General features: G+C 47.8%; 1 protein-coding gene across 1 annotated transcript; it reads right to left on the bottom strand.

Moving 5' to 3' along the window:
* Window positions 1-807: 807 nt before the first annotated feature.
* On the bottom strand, window positions 808-23,596 carry ntsr1 (neurotensin receptor 1 (high affinity)). The gene is made up of 4 exons (XM_047034391.1): window positions 22,858-23,596; window positions 11,772-11,973; window positions 1,850-1,934; window positions 808-1,148 (listed from the first exon to the last, which is right to left on the bottom strand). Exons 1-4 carry the CDS (start codon window positions 23,503-23,505, stop codon window positions 857-859), a joined length of 1,227 nt encoding a protein of 408 aa, XP_046890347.1. The 5' UTR covers window positions 23,506-23,596; the 3' UTR covers window positions 808-856.

The following is a 23,596-nucleotide window of genomic DNA, read 5'->3' as shown; positions in this document are numbered from 1 at the left end:
CTCTGTCTCTCCCTCCCCCCTCCTCCCCACCCTCTCTGTCTCTCCCTCCCCCCCTCCTCCCCACCCTCTCTGTCTCTCCCTCCCCCCCTCCTCCCCACCCTCTCTGTCTCTCCCTCCCCCCCTCCTCCCCACCCTCTCTGTCTCTCCCTCCCCCCCCTCCTCCCCACCCTCTCTGTCTCTCCCTCCCCCCTCCTCCCCACCCTCTCTGTCTCTTCCTCCCCCACTCCCCCCTTCCTCCCCACCCTCTCTGTACCTCCATCCCCCCACTCCCCCCCTCTTCCCCACCCTCTCTTTCTCTCCCTCCCCCCCTCGTCCCCACCCTCTCTGTCTCTCCCTCCCCCCCTCCTCCCCACCCTCTCTGTCTCTCCCTCCCCTCCTCCCCCCCTCCTCCCCACCCTCTCTGTCTCTCCCTCCCCCCCTCCTCCCCACCCTCTCTGTCTCTCCCTCCCCCCCTCCTCCCCACCCTCTCTGTCTCTCCCTCCCCCCCTCCTCCCCACCCTCTCTGTCTCTCCCTCCCCCCTCCTCCCCACCCTCTCTGTCTCTTCCTCCCCCACTCCCCCCTTCCTCCCCACCCTCTCTGTACCTCCATCCCCCCACTCCCCCCCTCTTCCCCACCCTCTCTTTCTCTCCCTCCCCCCCTCCTCCCCACCCTCTCTGTCTCTCCCTCCCCTCCTCCCCCCTCCTCCCCACCCTCTCTGTCTCTCCCTCCCCCCTTCCTCCCCACCCTCTCTGTCTCTCCATCCCCCCACTCCCCCCCTCCTCCCCCCACACACACATTTAAGCTCATAGTCACACACGACTGTCGTCAAGGGCGCCTGGTTGCCATGGTGGCCAGGAGGAGGAATCGGGGGGCGGGTCAGTAGACTGTCTCCTTGACGGCGCTGCCAGTGGCGAGGGTGTGGTTGGTGGACAGGTTGGTTGACAGGCTGATGGAGTGGCGTGTCAGGGTGCGGCGGTTGCTATGGCTGCGGCGGCGGTTGCCGCGGTGACGGGGGGTGCAGGGCAGGCAGAAGTGTCGGAGCGTGGAAAAGAAGGTCTGCCGGTAGTTGGCTGACACCAAGTTGTACAGGACGGGGTTGATGGCTGAGCTCACGTAGAACAGGACGTTGGTCACCATGAACAGGTAGTGGTACAGGTCATACAGCTCACTGTGAAGACAGTCAGTCAGGTAAAACAGTCATAGAGCTCACTGTGAAGACAGTCAGTCAGGTAAAACAGTCATACAGCTCACTGTGAAGACAGTCAATCAGGTAAAACAGTCATACAGCTCACTGTGAAGACAGTCAGTCAGGTAAAACAGTCATACAGCTCACTGTGAAGAGTCAGTCAGGTAAAACAGTCATACAGCTCACTGTGAAGACAGTCAGTCAGGTAAAACAGTCATACAGCTCACTGTGAAGACAGTCAGTCAGGTAAAACAGTCATACAGCTCACTGTGAAGACAGTCAGTCAGGTAAAACAGTCATACAACTCACTGTGAAGACAGTCAGTCAGGTAAAACAGTCATACAGCTCACTGTGAAGACAGTTAGTCAAGTAAAACAGTCATACAACTCACTTTGAAGACAGTCAGTCAGGTAAAACAGTCATACAACTCACTTTGAAGACAGTCAGTCAGGTAAAACAGTCATACAGCTCACTGTGAAGACAGTCAGAGAGGGAGGAGAGAGGGAAGAGAGAGGGGAGGAGAGACGGGGGGAGGAGAGAGGGGGGAGGAGAGACGGGGGGAGAGACGGGGGGAGAGAGGGGAGGAGAGAGGGGGGGAGAGACGGGGGGAGAGACGGGCGGAGAGAGGGGAGGAGAGACAAAGTGAGAGGGAGAGAAAGTGAGGGGTGTGTCAGATCACTCACTCCGTCCACTCAGTGACGTAGCAGAACATGAGTCTCCGAGCGTGATAGGGCAGCCAGCACACCACGAACGCTATCACCACCGCCCCTGGAGAGGAGGAGGGGAAGAGAGGGGAGGAGGAGGAGGAGAAAACAATAAGAACAGAGAGAAGCAGGAAGTTTGGAAGAGAGGAGAGAGGACATACGCTAGAGATCTAAGTGCTGAAGGTGCGCTTAATACGGACTGTCTGCTGTGCCATCAACTGACGCTAAGCAGTGACCACTCAGTGAGCCAAGAGAGTGAAACCAAGCACACTTAAAGTAATTGAAAACTAATTTGAATGTTGTTTTTCCTGCTAGCTGAGCTAAACAGATGAGGGTTGGACACATTTTCCCAGTCAAAACTCCGGTCCAAACTTTTGACTGGTACTGTACTTGGGAATTAGGTTAAACTGAAACAAGAAATGTGGAGTATAATTGTATGAAATGTATGATGAAACTTGGCTTGCCAATTCGCCAAGCAAATAGCAAGAAATAGTTTGCAGGAGTTTGTCTTTCGACAGACCCTCCAATCATCATGCAGAAGCCCAGCGTCCAGGCCAGCCCACTCCTCCATTCACCCCAGAGACGCTGAGCGTCCAGGGCGGGACATAATCGCAGCATTTATCCAATGACCATATAGTTTCGAAGCACTGAAAAAAAACTGTCCACAGCAGCCCCATTAAAGTCCATGGAAGCTGAGCTTTAACAGGGAAATGCACTGTGACGCTACGGGAATGTATGAGAAAGGAAATCAAGTCAGTTGACCTGCTAATATATGTAGCTGACTCTAAACGTGTTTTAAATAGGGCTGTCAAAGTTAATGCATTAATATCGCGTTAACGCAATCTCACTTAAAAAAAAATAAAACATGCCGTTAACATAGGTTTCTTTTTGACCCTGGGAATCACTTGAGGTCACATGACTTTGACTGCCGACGGTAGCTGAATGATGGAGAGAGGGCTTTTAGATGGGAAGTTCCATTTCAAAAAGTTGCACGACGGCTCGGTTGACAAAACTAAGGCTGTGTGTACTGACTGTCAGGCTGAGTTTAGTTATTACCGGAGTACTTCCAATCTAAACTATCAGCTATCACTATTAGCAGCGGTAGCAGCGGTAGCAGCGGTAGCTCCCACCCTCCCTCCATCTTTGTATTCACTGCAGAAATCAGTTTTCCTTAATGTCTCCATTTATCCCAGTTGATCTGGTTTTAACCTATTTGTAACCCCTCTCCTCCTCTCCTAGTGATGTCCCGTCCTCAGGTGATCAATCACAGCATTAGTATTCCTGACACACTGCCGACCCAGTCAGACCCACACTGCTAGGAATCTGGACTCTGTGTGTGTGGGGTGGAGGGGGGGAAGGAGGAGGAGGAGGGGGGGTAGGGGGGTTGAGGAGAGGGGAGTAGAGGGGGGTAGAAATCGTTTCCGAAGGCAGTTAGCCTCATCTACCCAAGCAGGCAGTTAGCCTCATCTACCCAAGCAGGCAGTTAGCCTCATCTACCCAAGCAGGCAGTTAGCCTCATCTACCCAAGCAGGCAGTTAGCCTCATCTACCCAAGCAGGCAGTTAGCCTCATCTACCCAAGCAGGCAGTTAGCCTCATCTACCCAAGCAGGCAGTTAGCCTCATCTACCCAAGCAGGCAGTTAGCCTCATCTACCCAAGCAGGCAGTTAGCCTCATCTACCCAAGCAGGCAGTTAGCCTCATCTACCCAAGCAGGCAGTTAGCCTCATCTACCCAAGCAGGCAGTTAGCCTCATCTACCCAAGCAGGCAGTTAGCCTCATCTACCCAAGCAGGCAGTTAGCCTCATCTACCCAAGCAGGCAGTTAGCCTCATCTACCCAAGCAGGCAGTTAGCCTCATCTACCCAAGCAGGCAGTTAGCCTCATCTACCCAAGCAGGCAGTTAGCCTCATCTACCCAAGCAGGCAGTTAGCCTCATCTACCCAAGTCGTCCATCATTATCAGTGTCTGGAGGACAAATCATCCATCACCTCTCCATCCCTTCATCCCCCTCTATCTCCATCCCTTCATCCCCCTCTATCTCCATCCCTTCATCCCCCTCTATCTCCACCCTTCATCCCCCTCTATCTCCATCCCTTCATCCCCCTCTATCTCCTCCCTTCATCCCCCTCTATCTCCATCCCTTCATCCCCCTCTATCTCCATCCCTTCATCCCCCTCTATCTCCATCCCTTCATCCCCCTCTATCTCCATCCCTTCATCCCCCTCTATCTCCATCCCTTCATCCCCCTCTATCTCCATCCCTTCATCCCCCTCTATCTCCATCCCTTCATCCCCCTCTATCTCCATCCCTTCATCCCCCTCTATCTCCACCCTTCATCCCCCTCTATCTCCATCCCTTCATCCCCCTCTATCTCCATCCCTTCATCCCCCTCTATCTCCATCCCTTCATCCCCCTCTATCTCCATCCCTTCATCCCCCTCTATCTCCACCCTTCATCCCCCTCTATCTCCATCCCTTCATCCCCCTCTATCTCCTCCCTTCATCCCCCTCTATCTCCATCCCTTCATCCCCCTCTATCTCCATCCCTTCATCCCCCTCTATCTCCATCCCTTCATCCCCCTCTATCTCCATCCCTTCATCCCCCTCTATCTCCATCCCTTCATCCCCCTCTATCTCCATCCCTTCATCCCCCTCTATCTCCACCCCTTCATCCCCCTCTATCTCCACCCTTCATCCCCCTCTATCTCCATCCCTTCATCCCCCTCTATCTCCTCCCTTCATCCCCCTCTATCTCCATCCCTTCATCCCCCTCTATCTCCATCCCTTCATCCCCCTCTATCTCCATCCCTTCATCCCCCTCTATCTCCATCCCTTCATCCCCCTCTATCTCCATCCCTTCATCCCCCTCTATCTCCATCCCTTCATCCCCCTCTATCTCCATCCCTTCATCCCCCTCTATCTCCATCCCTTCATCCCCCTCTATCTCCATCCCTTCATCCCCCTCTATCTCCATCCCTTCATCCCCCTCTATCTCCACCCTTCATCCCCCTCTATCTCCACCCTTCATCCCCCTCTATCTCCACCCTTCCTTCATTTCAGTCTCTTTTCATTCCTTTGTCCATCTCTCTGTCAATTTTCTCTCCATGTCAGGTTCCCATGACCTCAGCACAGCAGACAGGAAACACCTCACCTTCACCTCTCCTCCACCTCTCTCCTCCACCTGTCCTCCATACCTCCACCCCCGTCCTCTCTCCTCCCTCCCTCCACCTCTCTCCTTCATACCTCCACCTCGCTCCATACCTCCTCCTCTCTCCATACCTCCACCCCTCTCCTCCATACCTCCAACCCTCTCCTTTCCTACATCACTACATCTCTATCCCCATCCCTCCATCTCTCTCCTCCCTCTCCCTCTCTTCATCTCCCTGTCAGGATCATCTTCTACTGTACAGTAGTGACATCTATCTCTCCCATCTCTATCTCTCCCATCTCTATCTCTCGCATCTCTTTTTCTCCCATCTCTCTCTCTCCCATCTCTCTCTCTCCCATCTCTTTCTCTCCCATCTCTCTCTCCCCCATCCCCCCCCCCCCCCCCCCCACGTCTTTCTAGAATTGACATTCGTCGTTCATAATCCATAATTGGCCATCATTTGTTTAAGAGCCAGCTGGACGTTGCTGTTGCGTTACAGTTATGGCAAAGCCAAGCAGAGGGTAAAATGTTAGGAGTTTCATAATGTGTAATTAGGAGGACATGTTGTGGCTGTGATGGTGTCGTCCTGTAGCTGCTGGTGATGGAGGCGGGGGAGAAGCTATAATTGCGAGGCTGTGTGAGTGTGTGGGTGTGTGTGTTTGCAAAGGTCTAAAGGTTGAGTCATAACTAACTGGTACCATTAATAGAGGCTGTCTATAACTGTGTGTTTGAGGGTGAGTAGGCTGTCTATAACTGTGTGTGTGAGAGGGTGAGTAGGCTGTCTATAACTGTGTGTGTGTGAGCAGGCTGTCTTAAGGTGAGGTTTATCATGGCAAAGCACAGTGGATGTGTTGCAATAAGCATGCTTATTGATCATGCTTATTGATCATGTAGATCCTAATTATACCTCTTGTTACAGCTGCTAATGCTAAGACTGCTATTCTGAACACTTATCTTCTTGTGTCATTTCTTTTGCTGCCAATGCTGCAGCTAATATCGTCCCACAACATCTCTGCCGCTAATCCTTCTGTCCTTCAGGCATTCTCATTAGAGAGTCCAGCTGACCCCCTGATCCAGAGCTGCTTTCTAAACTATGTGACTCTGGTAGAAACTTCTAGTTGAATGGACTGACCTGGGGGCTTCACCCATACTGACCCCCCTGACATGAAGAGAAAGGTCACGAAACGCACTAACATTTTTGGAAGTAAAATACACACGCACAGATATGTACCACCCTTCCACTGCACACACACATCTGTCTGCAACACACTTACAACACATATGAACATCAACACTCCTACACACACAGGAGACCTCTCCCCCACTCCACACACACGTTTAAACACATTTTTGGCGCTCTCACACACGTTAACTCACATTAAGTCTCCTTAGTTCCGCTCCATGGTGTCCATTAGGACAGGACGGCCCAACACAAACACTGGGACCCCGGGCATAGGGCCAGGCTGGGGGGCATTACCGTAGTGACAGGGCCAGGCTGGGGGGCATTACCGTAGTGACAGGGCCAGGCTGGGGGGCATTACCGTAGTGACAGGGCCAGGCTGGGGGGCATTACCGTAGTGACAGGGCCAGGCTGGGGGGCATTACCGTAGTGACAGGGCCAGGCTGGGGGGCATTACCGTAGTGACAGGGCCAGGCTGGGGGGCATTACCGTAGTGACAGGGCCAGGCTGGGGGGCATTACCGTAGTGACAGGGCCAGGCTGGGGGGCATTACCGTAGTGACAGGGCCAGGCTGGGGGGCATTACCGTAGTGACAGGGCCAGGCTGGGGGGCATTACCGTAGTGACAGGGCCAGGCTGGGGGGCATTACCGTAGTGACAGGGCCAGGCTGGGGGGCATTACCGTAGTGACAGGGCCAGGCTGGGTGTGTGTGAGATAAGAGAGAGAGAGATAGGAGAGAGATATGTAGATGGGAGGGAGAGAAAGAGAGAGTAGTGACAGGGCCAGGCTGGGGCGGAGGGTTACCATAGTGACAAGGCCAGGGTCGTTTATAGACCAGAGGTTACAGTTTTTTTCAGTCGCTAACAAGCATTTGTCCAAACAGTTGTCACATTTTCAAAACTCTAAACACAATTAGCACAGCAGCAGTCTTTTTTTGCCATACAATTCACATATTTCATGTCTTTTTCACACAATATGCAGTCAGTGAACACATTTCCACAACGCTTACATTTTCTTAACAGACAAGCTATACTTCTCAACAAAATGATGGATTGTTTGTGTAGTATTTACGAATGTTAACACACAACATCCCACAATAGCAAAAACAATTATCCAAACCTGAAATACAGTATAAAAACATCTGCTTCTGCAATGATATTACTGTAGTTCAAAAACAACATATCTCAGTTGAAAAAAAAAGAAAAAGACAATTGAAAAACGGACACACAGCTGATTTATGTTGGGTAAAGTGGGCCAACCACAGCTGATTCCAGTCTAGCTTAGACTCAGAGGCAGGGTTTATTTCCTTCAATTACTATAAAAGAAGGACTTTGAGGAGTGATGTTTTTGGAAACAGAAAAATACAAATACTGTAATGTTTGGACGAGGAAGAGCAAGGGGCCCAGGGAGATTCGAGCAGGTCCAGTGAGAGATGGAGGGAGAGGTGCAGCAGCAGTGAGAGATGCAGAAGGAGGTGCAGGTGCAGTAAGAGAAGCAGGGCTGGGGATAAGACCAGGCCCAATTAGAGGGCAAGGTAGAAGTGTAAGAATGCTTGTGGTGGCATTCCAAGGGCTGCAAGAACAGTAGTCAGTGATGAACTTTGTACCACTATCATTGACCATGTAATCAACCACAGTCTTTCACTAAGAGAGGCTGGTGAAAGAGTGCAACCCAAGTTGAGGTGGTCAATGGTTGCCTCCATTATACGCATCTTTCAACAAACCAATATTTTGTTCACTGTAAGCATTACTGTAAAACCTTTTCTGCTCTATTACTGTATACTGTTTTTCTACTGTACTTCCTTTAGTAAACAGTAAGACAAAAAAAATCTGATTTGCTTTTTACTGAAATGTGTTTGAATGTGAACATTATTGTATATGTGGACATACAGTTCCCAACCAAGAAATTTAGTGTAAAAGGTGGATTGCATGTTTTGCATGCAAATACCTGAAACAAAAGTCTATGCAGTTTTTATAATGTCAACAATAGCCAGTATTTTGAAACCTGGTGTACTTTGATTGATTGCATGTACCTTGTGAAGTGAAAACAAGTGTTATTCTTTGACAGAATCATTTCATTTTTAGTCAGATTTCCAGTGTTTTGGTAAAGTCAGTGTATGCAGAGAAACATGTGTTCTGTCTTGAAATGGAGAGTTAGTATATATTTAACAAAATTTGTTTTTGAGAAGAAAATTATCCATTTGGCCAATTGTGTTTTGTAGGTGTCAGTCTGTGTTAAGAGTTTAAAAAAAGTATCTGAAGTATGGGTAAGCACTTCTTAGCGATTGAAAAAAACAGTAATATTTCTTAAAGGGGTCATTGATTTCAGAAACGAATTTACCTTGTCACAGTTGAATAACGACAGTTCAGTGGGTAAAATGGACATACAGTGAACCCCAAAGTCCATTGACATCTCTTTCCTTTGCAAATCTCACAATTAAAAAATGTAGCTGTAAAACGGTCGGTTTTGAAAAAGCCACCGAACTGAGGTCAGTTTGGTGGCTTTTTCAAAACCGACTCCACCTCTTTTGGCTCTGGTCTGTACCTTTGTCACGCCCCAAAATTTGCTGCGCGCTGCTCTGTGTACTTCCACAGAATTACAAAGAAGAACGTTTTTGTAGCATATTGAAACTGGACTACGGTGGTAAATGCAGTGTTCCAGGCTGTACAGGGAATGCTGACACTTTTCAGAGTCTTCCTAAGGAACCAAACACTCGGGCTGTGATATTTGTCTATGAGAAGATCCCTGTGCAGTTTGACCCTCAATTAAACATTTCATCAAACCATTTCACCGTGGACAGTTTTGAAATCCTGGGACAGTGTAAACTAGGATTTGCTATGAAGCTGTTGCTGAAAAGAGGTGCTGTTCCGACCTTATGTTCATCACAACCTCAATCTGTAGTATGATGTTGTCGCTAACAGTTATTGGCAATGCTAATGTATCCTGCTTGTAACTAGCATTGGTAGAATGTGCGATTATAGAATTTTTTGGCAATGGGGATAACGTTATTTCATGTACCTGACTGTGTTTCATTCAAATAAATAACCAGTGTTGTCATCCAAATCTACAATTCAAGATGCAGGTTTGTCCAGATTAATTTTCCAGCAAGATAGCTAGAGCTAACTGAAGCTGAGTTGAATCACAATACCTTCACGATATCCACCTAAGGCGATCCTGTTTGCTTCGACAACAGAAGTGGAAACAACTAACGTAATAATTTCAAATGATATATCGTCAATCTGTTGAAAACAGTGTTGTGTAGACACAATTAGGGGTGGAACGGTACATGTATTCGTACCGAACCGTACGGTACGGGCGTCACGGTTCGGCTTAACATGTTACTGTACACTGTCTGGTAGCTGAGATGTTACTGTACACTGTGTCTGGTAGCTGAGATGTTACTGTACATTGTGCCTGGTAGCTGAGATGTTACTGTACACTGTGTCTGGTAGCTGAGATGTTACTGTACATTGTGCCTGGTAGCTGAGATGTTACTGTACATTGTGCCTGGTAGCTGAGATGTTACTGTACACTGTGTCTGGTAGCTGAGATGTTACTGTACATTGTGCCTGGTAGCTGAGATGTTACTGTACATTGTGCCTGGTAGCTGAGATGTTACTGTACACTGTGTCTGGTAGCAGAGATGTTACTGTACATTGTGCCTGGTAGCTGAGATGTTACTGTGCACTGTGTCCGGTAGCTGAAATGTTACTTTACACTGTGTCTGGTAGCTGAGATGTTACTGTACACTGTGTCTGGTAGCTACTGTTACTTTACACTGTTCCTGGTAAATACAGACCAATCAGACAATGCCTAGACTTTGACCACCGTTACTCTGTTAGAAGTCTGTTAGAATTCTGTTAGAAGTATAATTCTGCACTTATGATCCTTGATCTCCTACTGCACTTTCTATCTTCTATTTGAATGTTGCTTTGGATAAAAACATCTGCTAAACAAATAGACTGTCAAATGTAAAGTGATTGTTACGAAATGGGCCCAGTGGAGAGCAGAGTGAATGCGCTACCTTACAGGACACTCGCTGCACTGAGAAGCACTGAGATAGCTAGAGCTAACTGAAGCTGAGTTGAATCACAATACCTTCACGATATCCACCTAAGGCGATCCTGTTTGCTTCGACAACAGAAGTGGAAACAACTAACGTAATAATTTCAAATGATATATCGTCAATCTGTTGAAAACAGTGTTGTGTAGACACAATTAGGGGTGGAACGGTACATGTATTCGTACCGAACCGTACGGTACGGGCGTCACGGTTCGGCTTAACATGTTACTGTACACTGTCTGGTAGCTGAGATGTTACTGTACACTGTGTCTGGTAGCTGAGATGTTACTGTACATTGTGCCTGGTAGCTGAGATGTTACTGTACACTGTGTCTGGTAGCTGAGATGTTACTGTACATTGTGCCTGGTAGCTGAGATGTTACTGTACACTGTGCCTGGTAGCTGAGATGTTACTGTACACTGTGTCTGGTAGCTGAGATGTTACTGTACATTGTGCCTGGTAGCTGAGATGTTACTGTACACTGTGTCTGGTAGCAGAGATGTTACTGTACATTGTGCCTGGTAGCTGAGATGTTACTGTGCACTGTGTCCGGTAGCTGAAATGTTACTTTACACTGTGTCTGGTAGCTGAGATGTTACTGTACACTGTGTCTGGTAGCTACTGTTACTTTACACTGTTCCTGGTAAATACAGACCAATCAGACAATGCCTAGACTTTGACCACCGTTACTCTGTTAGAAGTCTGTTAGAATTCTGTTAGAAGTATAATTCTGCACTTATGATCCTTGATCTCCTACTGCACTTTCTATCTTCTATTTGAATGTTGCTTTGGATAAAAACATCTGCTAAACAAATAGACTGTCAAATGTAAAGTGATTGTTACGAAATGGGCCCAGTGGAGAGCAGAGTGAATGCGCTACCTTACAGGACACTCGCTGCACTGAGAAGCACTCTCTTACTAAGTGACTGTGTGTGCATAGCTTTTTTTGAGGGTATTTAGGGTAATTGTTATACTGCCACGCCACTTTGAGGTGCACTCAAGACTTTCACCCACTGTTGCGCTCATGTATGTGGTTAACAATAGATGTTGTCATTGTGTGTGTGTGTATGGGTGTGTGTGTATGGCTGTGTGTGTATGGCTGTGTGTGTATGTGTGTGTGTGTATGGGTGTGGGTGTATGTGTGTGTGTGTATGTGTGTGTGTGTGTATGTGTGTGTGTGTATGGGTGTGTGTGTATGTGTGTGTGTGTATGGCTGTGTGTGTATGGGTGTGTTTGTATGGCTGTGTGTGTATGGCTGTGTGTGTATGGGTGTGTGTTTGGGTGTGTGTGGATGGCTGTGTGTGTATGGCTGTGTGTGTATGGGTGTGTGTGTGTATGGCTGTGTGTGTATGGCTGTGTGTGTATGGGTGTGTGTGTGTATGGCTGTGTGTGTATGGCTGTGTGTGTATGGGTGTGTGTGTATGGGTGTGTGTGTATGGCTGTGTGTGTATGTGTGTGTGTGTATGGGTGTGTGTGTATGGGTGTGTGTGTGTGGGTGTGTGTGGGGCTTACGTAGGACCAGGACTCCGTGACGCAGCGACTGGGCACGGTTGGGCTCCACAGTAACACTCAGTATTGTGGGGTTGCCCCCGACGATACACAAAGGGTTGTCTTGCTCCGCCTCTTTGAACATCCGCAGCAGCTGATTGGCTATGATTCCGTTCAGAGCTGATATGGCTGCCATGGGAACCAGGAAGGACAGGAGGGCGTTGACCTGTTGAGGGAAGGGAAGAGGAGAGTTAGCCCTTTACACTTCTGGTCCTTGATTTTCTGCTGCTAGAGGTTACCCTGGAGTCACAGGTCACCTTGGGGTCAGGTTAGCATAGAGAGGTTACTTGGGGTGCTGGATGTTTCAGAGCTTACGTGCTGAAGGGTTAGTGTTTACCCTCCTGTCTGGTGTGATGCTGCTGTGAGGATGAGTCTGGGGATCGAGAGACAGTGGAGAGGCGGAGGATAGGCTGTCTCCCTGACATGCAAAAAACAGAGGTGAGGTGGAGAGAAAGGTGGAGAGATGGGGAGAGAGAGAGAGAACGGGAGTGAGACAGGGAGGAAGGGGGAGAGAGGGGGATGGAGAATTGTGACTGCTCTCCTCCAGTAATGTGGTTTCATCTGAGCAGCTGTGGCCTGACAGACAAACATGGATTATTTCTCAGTTTAATAAAGGAATATGTATTGAAGACTATACCCCCCTCCCTCTCTCTCTCTCTCTCTCTCTCTCTCTCTCTCTCTCTCTCCCCTCCTCTTGTCCCTCTCCAGCAGAACACTGCAACATCCTAAGCCCAGTTTCACTCTGCCCCTTTCTCTACCCCTCTACCTCCTCCTCTGTCCATCTTTCCCTTGTTTCCCCCCATGCTACATCCTAACCCCAGCCCCTCAGCCCTCACCCTCACCCCCCCTGCCCCAATCCCCCTGCCCTAGTGAGGGTGCTGTGCTGGGGCTGGAGTGAGGGGGATGATTAGCCCTGTCTGGAACAGATCCTCCTGTCTGCAGCTGACGGCCGGCAGGCTCGCTGTAATGCTCGACGGGAAGAATGGCGGCAACTGTTCATCCAGCTGCAGCTCTGCAAGAGAGCCATCACACGGAGATCACACCCCAGACAGGACCCCTACCTCCCTCCTTCCCTCTCCCCCTCCCTCCCTCTCACCCACCCTCTCCCCCTTTCTCCCTCCCTCTCCCCCTCCCTCCCTAACACCCCCCCTCCCTCCCTAACACTCCCCCTCCCTCCCTAACACACACCCTCTCCCCCTCCCTCCCTCCTCCCTCCCTCTCTCTCTCCCTCCCTCCCTCCTTCCTTTCTTCCCTCCCTCCCTTCCTTCCTTCCTTCCTTCCTTCCTTCCTTCCTTCCTTCCTCCCCCTCCCTCTCCCCCTCCCTCCCTAACACCCTCCCTCCTTCCCTCCCCCCTCCCTCTCTAACACCCCCTCCCTCCCTCCCTAACACCCTTCCTCCCTAACACCCTCTCTCCCTCCCTACCTAACACCCCCTCCCTCCCTCCCCCCCTCCCTGCCTTCCTCCCTCCTTAACAGCCTCCCCCTCCTTCCCTAACACCCAGTGTATGCTAGTGTATGGTTGGGTGTAGTCTGCAGGATAGCTGGGTAAGGGTAAGGTTTGCTACATGGACAGGCCCAGAGAAGGGTCAGAGCTTTGGGACAACATGACCTGTTAACCCACACAAGGCTAAGCTGGAAAAGCCAATTAGAGGAGATGCACGCTAACGAGCATCAGACGGAACACATCTTGTTATTCAAGTTTTTAATTGTATTTTTTAGCTAAGCACTCAGACCATTACACTAAATTACAGAAATTATAAGAGGCAGGCTGTGTGTGTGTGTGCGCTTGTGTGACTGTGTGCAAGAAAGAGTGTTTGAGTGGGAAAGTCTGTGTGTGAGAGAGAGAGTGTGTCTGAAGAGGCAGTGATGACAGGGACACACGGTGTGTGTGTGTGTCTCTGTGTGTGTGTGTGTGTGTGTGAGAGAGAGTTACGCACACACCCGCTGGTTTGTTTGCATTCCAGTCCATGGAATGTGCTGCTGGCAGCGCCTGACTCATGGTGGCACCTACACACACACACACCTACACCCACACACACACTCACACATACCTAATCACACACACACACATACTTACACACACACACACATACCTACTCTCACACTCACACACACACACACACACACATACCTACTCACACACACACACATACCTACTCACACACACACACACTTACCTACTCTCACACACACATACCCTCCAGACTCCAGGCCAGACTCCCTGGCCTCCTCTGATGTACATTATTAGACCCGAATCGAGATGTTTATACTTCCTGTGATGTTGTCCTACTGAAGTGTGTTTTGAGGGTATTATGTCTGTGTTCTGTATCATCAATACTAAATGGAAGCCTTTGGTTTGTGGTCCTGAACCAGTCATTCACCAGCAGGACTCCAGCTACCTGTCTGTCCTCAGACACGGCCAGCAGGACTCCAGCTACCTGTCTGTCCTCAGACCCGCCCAGCAGGACTCCAGCTACCTGTCTGTCCTCAGACACGCGCAGCAGGACTCCAGCTACCTGTCTGTCCTCAGACCCGCCCAGCAGGACTCCAGCTACCTGTCTGTCCTCAGACCCGCCTAGCAGGACTCCAGCTGCCTGTCTGTCCTCAGACACGCCCAGCAGGAGATAGGTTTGAGGAGACAGAGGTCCACCATCTCCGGATAAAACATATAGTCAATATAAATAACAGTCAGTTATAAATTGCAGTCAATTAGAAAATAATATAATCACATAAAAATATTCAAATAAAGTAACATAAACATATTTCAGTGTGTGGGGAGGGTTTATAAGGCTTTAGACGTTGTCCAATACAAACGGCTTGAGAATTTTAATCGTTCCTCCATTGCCATGGTTACGTTACTGTAGTCCTCATTCCCTCGCCCCCCCATCGCTGTCCTCTAATGGGGCATTGATTCGTTTTTTTTATATCTTTAAATTTATATAAAGGTAGAGGAGAGGTTGGGGGAGACTGGAGAGAGACGAGAAAGTGGGGGAGGGAGAGGTTAGAGGAGAGGGCGAGCGAGGGGAAGAGGGAACGAAGTGAAGAGGAGCGAGGGGGAGAGGAAGTGAAGAGAGGAGCAAGGAGGAAAGGGGAGGAAGTGAAGAGAGGAGCGAGGGGGAGAGGGGAGGAAGTGAAGAGGGGGAGAGGAGGGAGTGAAGAGAGGAGCTAGGAGGAGAGGGAAGGAAGTGAAGAGGGGGAGAGGAGGGAGTGACTGGTCATTCTTCTGCTCCTGCAGAAGAATAACATGCAGCTGCAGTATAATAACATGCAGCTGCAGTATAATAACAGGCTGCATGTTCCAACTGGAGCATCATGCATTAGATGCTCTGCTCTTTCAAACACGCATTTCTGACCTTGTCTGTCTGCCCGAGAGCCACGGGCAGACAGACAGGCAGGCAGACAGACAGGCAGACAGGCAGGCAGAGAGACAGGCAGGCTGGTCTACAGGGTAGGCTGGTCTGCAGGGTTTGGGGTTACAGTACTCTCTGCATAACATCCTCCAGAGTATTATTAGACACGCTGTTCTGGGAAATACAGACCCCCACCCAGCCAAGACTTCCTCTTAGTCTTCTACACACAACTCACCAGACTCCCTCCACACACACACACACACAGCACCCTCCACACACATACACACCTTCTACACACACACAGCACCCTCCACACACATACACACCTTCTACACACACACAGCACCCTCCACACACATACACACCTTCTACACACACACAGCACCCTCCACACACATACACACCTTCTACACACACACACAGCACCCTCCACACACATACACACCTTCTACACACACACAGCACCCTCCACACACATACACACCTTCTACACACACACAGCACCCTCCACACACACACAGCACCCTCCACACACATACACACCCTCCACACACACACAGCACCCTCCACACACATACACACCTTCTACACACACACAGCACCCTCCACACACATACACACCTTCTACACACACAGCACCCTCCACACACATACACACCCTCAACACACACACAGCACCCTCCACACACATACACACCTTCTACACACACACAGCACCCTCCACACACATACACACCTTCTACACACACACAGCACCCTCCACACACATACACACCTTCTACACACACACAGCACCCTCCACACACATACACACCTTCTACACACACACAGCACCCTCCACACACATACACACCTTCTACACACACACAGCACCCTCCACACACATACACACCTTCTACACACACACAGCACCCTCCACACACACACAGCACCCTCCACACACATACACACCCTCCACACACACACAGCACCCTCCACACACATACACACCTTCTACACACACACAGCACCCTCCACACACATACACACCTTCTACACACACACAGCACCCTCCACACACATACACACCCTCAACACACACACAGCACCCTCCACACACATACACACCTTCTACACACACACAGCACCCTCCACACACATACACACCTTCTACACACACACAGCACCCTCCACACACATACACACCTTCTACACACACACAGCACCCTCCACACACACACAGCACCCTCCACACACATACACACCTTCTACACACACACAGCACCCTCCACACACATACACACCTTCTACACACACACAGCACCCTCCACACACATACACACCTTCTACACACACACAGCACCCTCCACACACATACACACCTTCTACACACACACAGCACCCTCCACACACATACACACCTTCTACACACACACAGCACCCTCCACACACATACACACCTTCTACACACACACAGCACCCTCCACACACACACACACACCTTCTACACACACACAGCACCCTCCACACACACACACAAGAAACTAGTCTCCTGTCCACCCTTTGCTAAGGCTTGGGTTAGGCTAACCCTAACCCTAACCCTAAGGCTAAGGGTACATTCACATTTAGTCATTTAGCAGACGCTCTTATCCAGAACGACTTACAGTAAGTACAGGGACATTCCCCCGATGCAGGTAGGGTGAAGTGCCTTGCCCAAGGACACGTCAATTGGCACGGTGGGGAATCAAACCGGCAACCTTCTGATTAATAGCCCAATTCCCTAACCACTCAGCCATCTGACTGGTAGCTATGTCCCTTCTATCACAGGTCAGAAGAAGAGAGGAATAGAGGAGGATGTTCCATCACTCTAGTCCATTGTTGGGGGTAACACATTATGTAATATAATGCGTTATGTAAGGGACCCCTCCGCTTCGCGTCGGGGTGCTGTTCGCCCTGTCGGGGCTTATTTTCCCGATAATGACCGGCGTTCTATACATTATCCCGCTTATTACACGGCTACATTTTTACAATTTTTTTGTTACCATTCGTAGTGTTGATCAGCAGAGAAATAGTTCGCCAAAGACGTTGAACTTCATAGACGTTGAACATTCTTTAGGCTTCAAATCAACTGACGTCGCTAAGCAACGGAGTACGCTGGGGTTGAAAAGTTACCGGACTACTTGCGGAGTGCTACGAAAGACGTGAATCAGAAGCAAAAAGGCCACTTTCCTTGACAGCGGTCTGTTATTCCTAGCAACGGTCTGTTATCAGAAGATATCAGACCGCAGAACGTTGGGAAGCCCCATTCAAGTGAATGGAGCTTTCTACAGCGTTAAGAACAGCCGTGTAATAAATAATATTATTTCTTAAGTGAGTAACAAAATAATATAACACGTTTGTTTTTGACATTGAGTAATATTATTGCAGTTACTTATTAAAGTATCTTGCTTTACTTGTCCAAGTTACTGCATGAATTCAACAAAATGGCCTTATAAATACAGATTGTTGCCCTAAACGACACTTCCTGGGCGCAGTAGCCTGACAGTTTGCCTTTGATTCAAGCTGCAGGTAAACACAACAGCAATCATGGCTGCAGAACATGTTACGTTTTCGGCATAGAAATATTCACACTATTTCACTTTCCTTGAAGATACTGGAAAAGACATTAAGGTGAAATGCAAACTGTGCCCCAACAAAATATTATCTACTGCCATCAACAACACTTCAAACTACTCGATAGTGTCCACAGAGAAACAAAGCTGGAAGCTAGCGAAAAATCCACTTTAAACCATAAGAGAGATGGGGACCCGTTTCCACAACTCGCTACTAAAAGTAATAGTAAAAGTAATATAATAAGTAATAATATAACTTTGTACCGAAAGTAGTAATGTAACTTAATCACACTACTCTTACTGAACAATAATAAGTAATAACTGATATATTACTTTTTTGAGTAACTTCCCCCAACACTACTGTAGTCCCAGGGAGTGTACAGTGTAAACTCACCACTCAGCAGCACAGAGGAGAAGGGACAGACAGATGAGGAATGTTTTAGTTGAACAGTTCAGATTACAACACCAATGTTTCAACCTCAAGATGGCTCACCCGATAACTGCAAAACCAATTACCCAGACAACGCCAGCTTTCTGTTCTATGCCTGCTGGGCGTGTGTGTGTTTATGTATGCCAGTATATTATGTGTGTGTGTGAATATATTATGTGAGTGTGTGTGTGTGTGTTTATGCGTGTGTGTGAGTATATTTGTTTTTGTGTGTGTGAGTATATTGTGTGTGTGTGTGCATCAGCCAGAGACCGCAGAACCATCCAGCCATCACCAGACAGCTAAGACACAGCAGCAGCGGTCCAGCTCAGAGCTCCCTCCTGCGGGTGTGGAGCCAGCGGCCCAGCCAGACTACCACACAACCAGCCAGTAACACAACCACCCAGTAACACAACCAGCCAGTAACACAACCAGCCAGACTACCACACAACCAGCCAGTAACACAACAAGCCAGTAACACAACCAGCCAGTAACACAACCAGCCAGACTACCACACAACCAGCCAGTAACACAACCAGCCAGTAACACAACCAGCCAGACTACCACACAACCAGACAGACTACCACACAACCAGCCAGTAACGCAACCAGCCAAACTACCACACAACCAGCCAGTTACACAACCAGCCAGTAACACAACCAGCCAGACTACCACACAACCAGACAGACTACCACACAACCAGGCAGTAACACAACCAGCCAACCACATAAACAGACAGTAATTTAATTACTGTAGTATATCAATTTAATTACTGTAGTATATGATTAATTACCACCATATATTAATTTAATAACTAGTATATTCATTTAATTTCTGTCTTATATTTGTTTCATTACTGTATTATATTAGTTTAATTACTGTTGGATTTTTAAGAAATCAAACACATTGTGTTTTGTTTATTTGCTGTGAAGCACATTGGATAATGATGCTATACAAATTATACTGTAAGTTCTATGAGGGAGGAAGGGAGAGAGAGTAAGAGAGAGAAATTGAGAGGAGGGAGAGAGACTGTATGAAAGCAAGTATTGTTAGAGACAGATGGTCGGCTTTTTCACAGTAGACACACTTACCAAGGACCCAAGGACATGTCTAGAAGAACATGATGGAGCCATTCTGATGCAGACAGAACAGTTACAGTGTACTGTTACCTACATAACAGTTTATACTGTTACCTAAATAACACCGTCTATACTGTTACCTACATAACAGTTTATACTGTTTCCTAAATAACACCGTCTATACTGTTACCTACATAACAGTTTATACTGTTACCTACATAACAGTTTATACTGTTACCTAAATAACACCGTCTATACTGTTACCTACATAACAGTCTATACTGTTACCTACATAACAGTTTATACTGTTACCTAAATAACACCGTCTATACTGTTACCTACATAACAGTTTATACTGTTACCTAAATAACACCGTCTATACTGTTACCTACATAACAGTCTATACTGTTACCTACATAACAGTTTATACTGTTACCTAAATAACACCGTCTATACTGTTACCTACATAACAGTTTATACTGTTACCTAAATAACACCGTCTATACTGTTACCTACATAACAGTCTATACTGTTACCTACATAACAGTTTATACTGTTACCTAAATAACACTGTCTATACTGTTACCTACATAACAGTCTATACTGTTACCTACATAACAGTTTATACTGTTACCTAAATAACACCGTCTATACTGTTACCTACATAACAGTCTATACTGTTACCTACATAACAGTCTATACTGTTACCTAAATAACACCGTCTATACTGTTACCTACATAACAGTCTATACTGTTACCTATATAACACCGTCTATACTGTTACCTACATAACAGTCTATACTGTTACCTACATAACACCGTCTATACTGTTACCTACATAACACCGTCTATACTGTTACCTACATAACAAACACACATGCACACCCACACATAGGGCACATACTCACTGCAGGACAGCCACTAGCACATATACTTACACACATTCTCTCACACATACACATTCTCTCACATACACACACATTCTCTCACTCACACACACACACACACATTCTCTCACTCACACACACACACATTCTCTCTCACACACACACAGTCTCTCACACACACACATTCGGGAGCCCAATGCTGCTAGAGATCACTCACTTGACCACAGGTACTGACAATCACCTTTATTCCTCCATCCGTCTACCTCTCTCCTCTCTACCCCTCTCCTCCTCTCTACCCCTCTCCTCCTCTCTACCCCGTCTCCTCTCTACCCCTCTACCTCTCCTCCTCTCTATCCCTCCATTCCTCTCCTCTCTACCCCTCTCCTCCATCCCTCCCCTCCTTCTCTTAATACCTCCACAGTGCTGAGGGTCATCTGTTTGTGCACCACCAGCAGAGAGAGTGATGGTCACCTTCCCTGGTCGTACAGTCATGCATGAGAGAAAAACAGAAAACCTTTCATTCTCTCTCTCTCCACCTCTCCCTATTCTCCAAACCCCTCACCAGGGCCACCACCCGACTGCAAATCTCCTCTCCTCCCTCTGTCTCCCCATCTCTACAGAGGCTAAGTGTTCCCTTCACCCCTTTGCCTCCCCCCTCTGTCTCCCCCTCTCTGCGGAGACTAAGTGTTCGGAGGCACTAGAACAGCAGGAAGACAAACACAAAGGTAAACTGCTTCTGAAATTGCCCTCCACATGTAATTTACACACACGCGTGCGCTCGTGCACACACACTCTGATGGATTCATTACATTGACATGGAGGAGGTGTGTTAGTGGACTAGCTCCACACTGCCCAGCTACTGGAGCTTAGTCCGTACACCAACAATGATTCTATACAGTACACCAGCAGGAAGTCTATACACCAGCAGGGAGTCTATACACCAACAGGGAGTCTATACACCTGCAGGGAGTCTATACACCTGCAGGGAGTCTGTACACCAGCAGGGAGTCTATACACCAACAGGAAGTCTAAAAGTGACGTTGTGTCCTTGGGCAAGACACTTCACCCTACTTGCCTCAGGGGAATGTCCTTGCACTTACTGTAAGTCGCTGTGGATAAGAGCGTCTGCTAAATGACTAAATGTAAATGTAAACTTAGAGAGGCCCGCCACAATAAACAATTGACCGACAAATTGATTAGCTCAGCCCCTTCTTGTCCCGCTCATGTTTTCTCTCTCACTACAACAGACCCGTCTGTGAATAGCCCTCCTCTGTCCGTGCACTCTGAATCACTGCGCAGAGTCGACAAGACGGACAGAGAATCAATCCGGAGTTTACAAACGGTTAGGCCCAATCCAAATTTATACTGATAACACTGTTGATGTATATACTGTATGTGTATAAACTCACTGTTGATGTTAATAGGTGTATAAACTCACTGCTAGAGTGCTTTAGCAGTGGAACCCTGGGCATCAGGAAACACACGACAACCTGAATCATGTTACAGGAAAACTTCTCTTACTAAAGCTCTCGAAATGCAAATAATTTTTGTTCTGTGTGTGTGTGAGAGAGAGCTGACAAAAGACTTTGAGAGTGAAGGAGAGGGGCAGAGATATGAGAAAGAAAAAAAATTATGGCGTGAAAGTAAAAAGTTGTCAGACAAATAAATAGTGAAGTAAACTACTGATACCAGAAAAATCTGCTTAAGTACAGTAATGAAGTATTTGTTCTTTGTTACTTCCCATCTCTGATTAGAAATGATGGGTGAGATGACAATGAGTAAAATACATTTACATTTAGTAATTTAGCAGACGCTTTTATCCAAAGCGACTTACAAGAGAGAGCTTTACAAAAAGTGCATAGGTCAATCATCATAAACATTGCTGGGAGCCAAAACATGAACCATCCATTGTGAAAATCAAATAAGTTCCAACGGGGAAAACCAGAAGAGCAATTTCAATTGAACAACATGATCCTCTAAAGTGCCAGAGTGTAACTGGGGGAAAGCAAGCAACATTAATATAATTCACAGCGAGTACAAGCAGTTAAATCAGTTACAACAAACCAACAAGTGCAGGGAGTCCCTCAATAAGTGTCATAGTGTTCCTGGAGGAAATAAACTAACATCTGATCCAACAAATCTTTCTTAAGTACCGTTGTACTCCCGGAACAAGTGCGACTTTAGAATTAAAATAGTATTCAGGCTCAAGTCCACTAGCATACAAGCATGAATATGTTTTATCTAAGTAGGTGTTATGGTCAAAAAAATAGTTAGGCTATATGAGCTCAGGTCAATGTGGCCTACGGGCAATACATGGCAAATACAAGATAAGTTATTGTGAACATCTCAGTTGATAAAAACATCACATTATGGTTTTATAATCAGGTATAATTGGGGCTGTCATTTTGTACGGGGAACACAGAAGTAATTTGGATGAAACGAACACAACAGGAGTTATTTAACTCTTTAAAACGGTGGCTCTTTTTAGAGTGTACTAGATCAATAATGAATCTATAAAATATTCGTTAACTCAACGCTAAATTGACTTGTTTCCAATGCAGGCTATAATCAACAAGTTGCCACGGCATCGATGAGCTAAGACATATATATCCTAATCAATCACCTTTCAGCTTATCACCTCCCATGTGTACAACATTAAACCCGCGCGTAAAATAAACGGACACGGTCCGCCGTCTGCGCGGACCAGCACACCCACCTGCAGCACGGTCTTTATGGTAACGGGCGACACGATCGCGGTGCAGATGCTTTCTCCCTTGTCCACGAGCCCCATGGTGAACAGCATTGGCGTGGCAAGCAGGAACGACGCAAGCCACATGCCGCTGATCAGCTTCCTTGTGCGGCTGCGGGACATGATGCTCTTAGCTTTGAACGGGTGGCAGATGGCCATGTACCGCTCCACGCTCAGGCTTGCGATGTTGAGTGCGGTGGCATAGGAGCAGCCGTCGCGGAGAAAGTAGTATCCTTTACACACCGCCTGTCCGAACACCCAGGGATGGTGGAACCAGATAAAGTTGTACAGTTCGATGGGCATGCTGAGCACGAGGATGAGCAGGTCAGACACCGCAAGGCTCGCTAGGTGGTAGTGGACGGTGCTCTGGAGGTTTTGAAGGGACTTCTTAGTCAGAAGCGTGTACAGGGTGATTGAGTTTCCCAGGCAACCGACCGCAAAAAGAACGACGTATATCACGGTAACCAATACCTTGGAATAGATGTCGGTATTCACGTCCAAATCTTCCTCCGACGCGATCTCGGTTCCGTTAACGACGGGCGCCAGAGAGTTATTCCCGGGTTCTTGAGCCAGCGCGCGCGGGTCGCGCTCTGACAGAGTAAAGTTAAAATCCATGATTTTCTATGTAAACAGACAATTATAAATTAGTCCGTTTGTCGGTGTGAACAGAAATACGGCACATTTATGGAATGGTGTCGATAAAAAC

This window comes from Hypomesus transpacificus, chromosome 14 (assembly GCF_021917145.1).
Source record: "Hypomesus transpacificus isolate Combined female chromosome 14, fHypTra1, whole genome shotgun sequence".
Taxonomy (NCBI): Eukaryota; Metazoa; Chordata; class Actinopteri; order Osmeriformes; family Osmeridae; genus Hypomesus; species Hypomesus transpacificus.
This window is presented reverse-complemented; position numbering and strand designations above follow the sequence as displayed.

Coding starts and splice junctions, on each gene's coding strand:
- ntsr1 (XM_047034391.1), bottom strand. CDS start 23,505: ATGGATTTTAACTTTACTCTGTCAGAGCGCGACCCGCGCGCGCTGGCT. Junction 1,935..11,771: donor TCACGGAGTCCTGGTCCTAC/GTAAGCCCCACA, acceptor CCTCCTCTCCAG/GGGCGGTGGTGATAGCGTTC. Junction 1,149..1,849: donor TACGTCACTGAGTGGACGGA/GTGAGTGATCTG, acceptor CTGTCTTCACAG/TGAGCTGTATGACCTGTACC.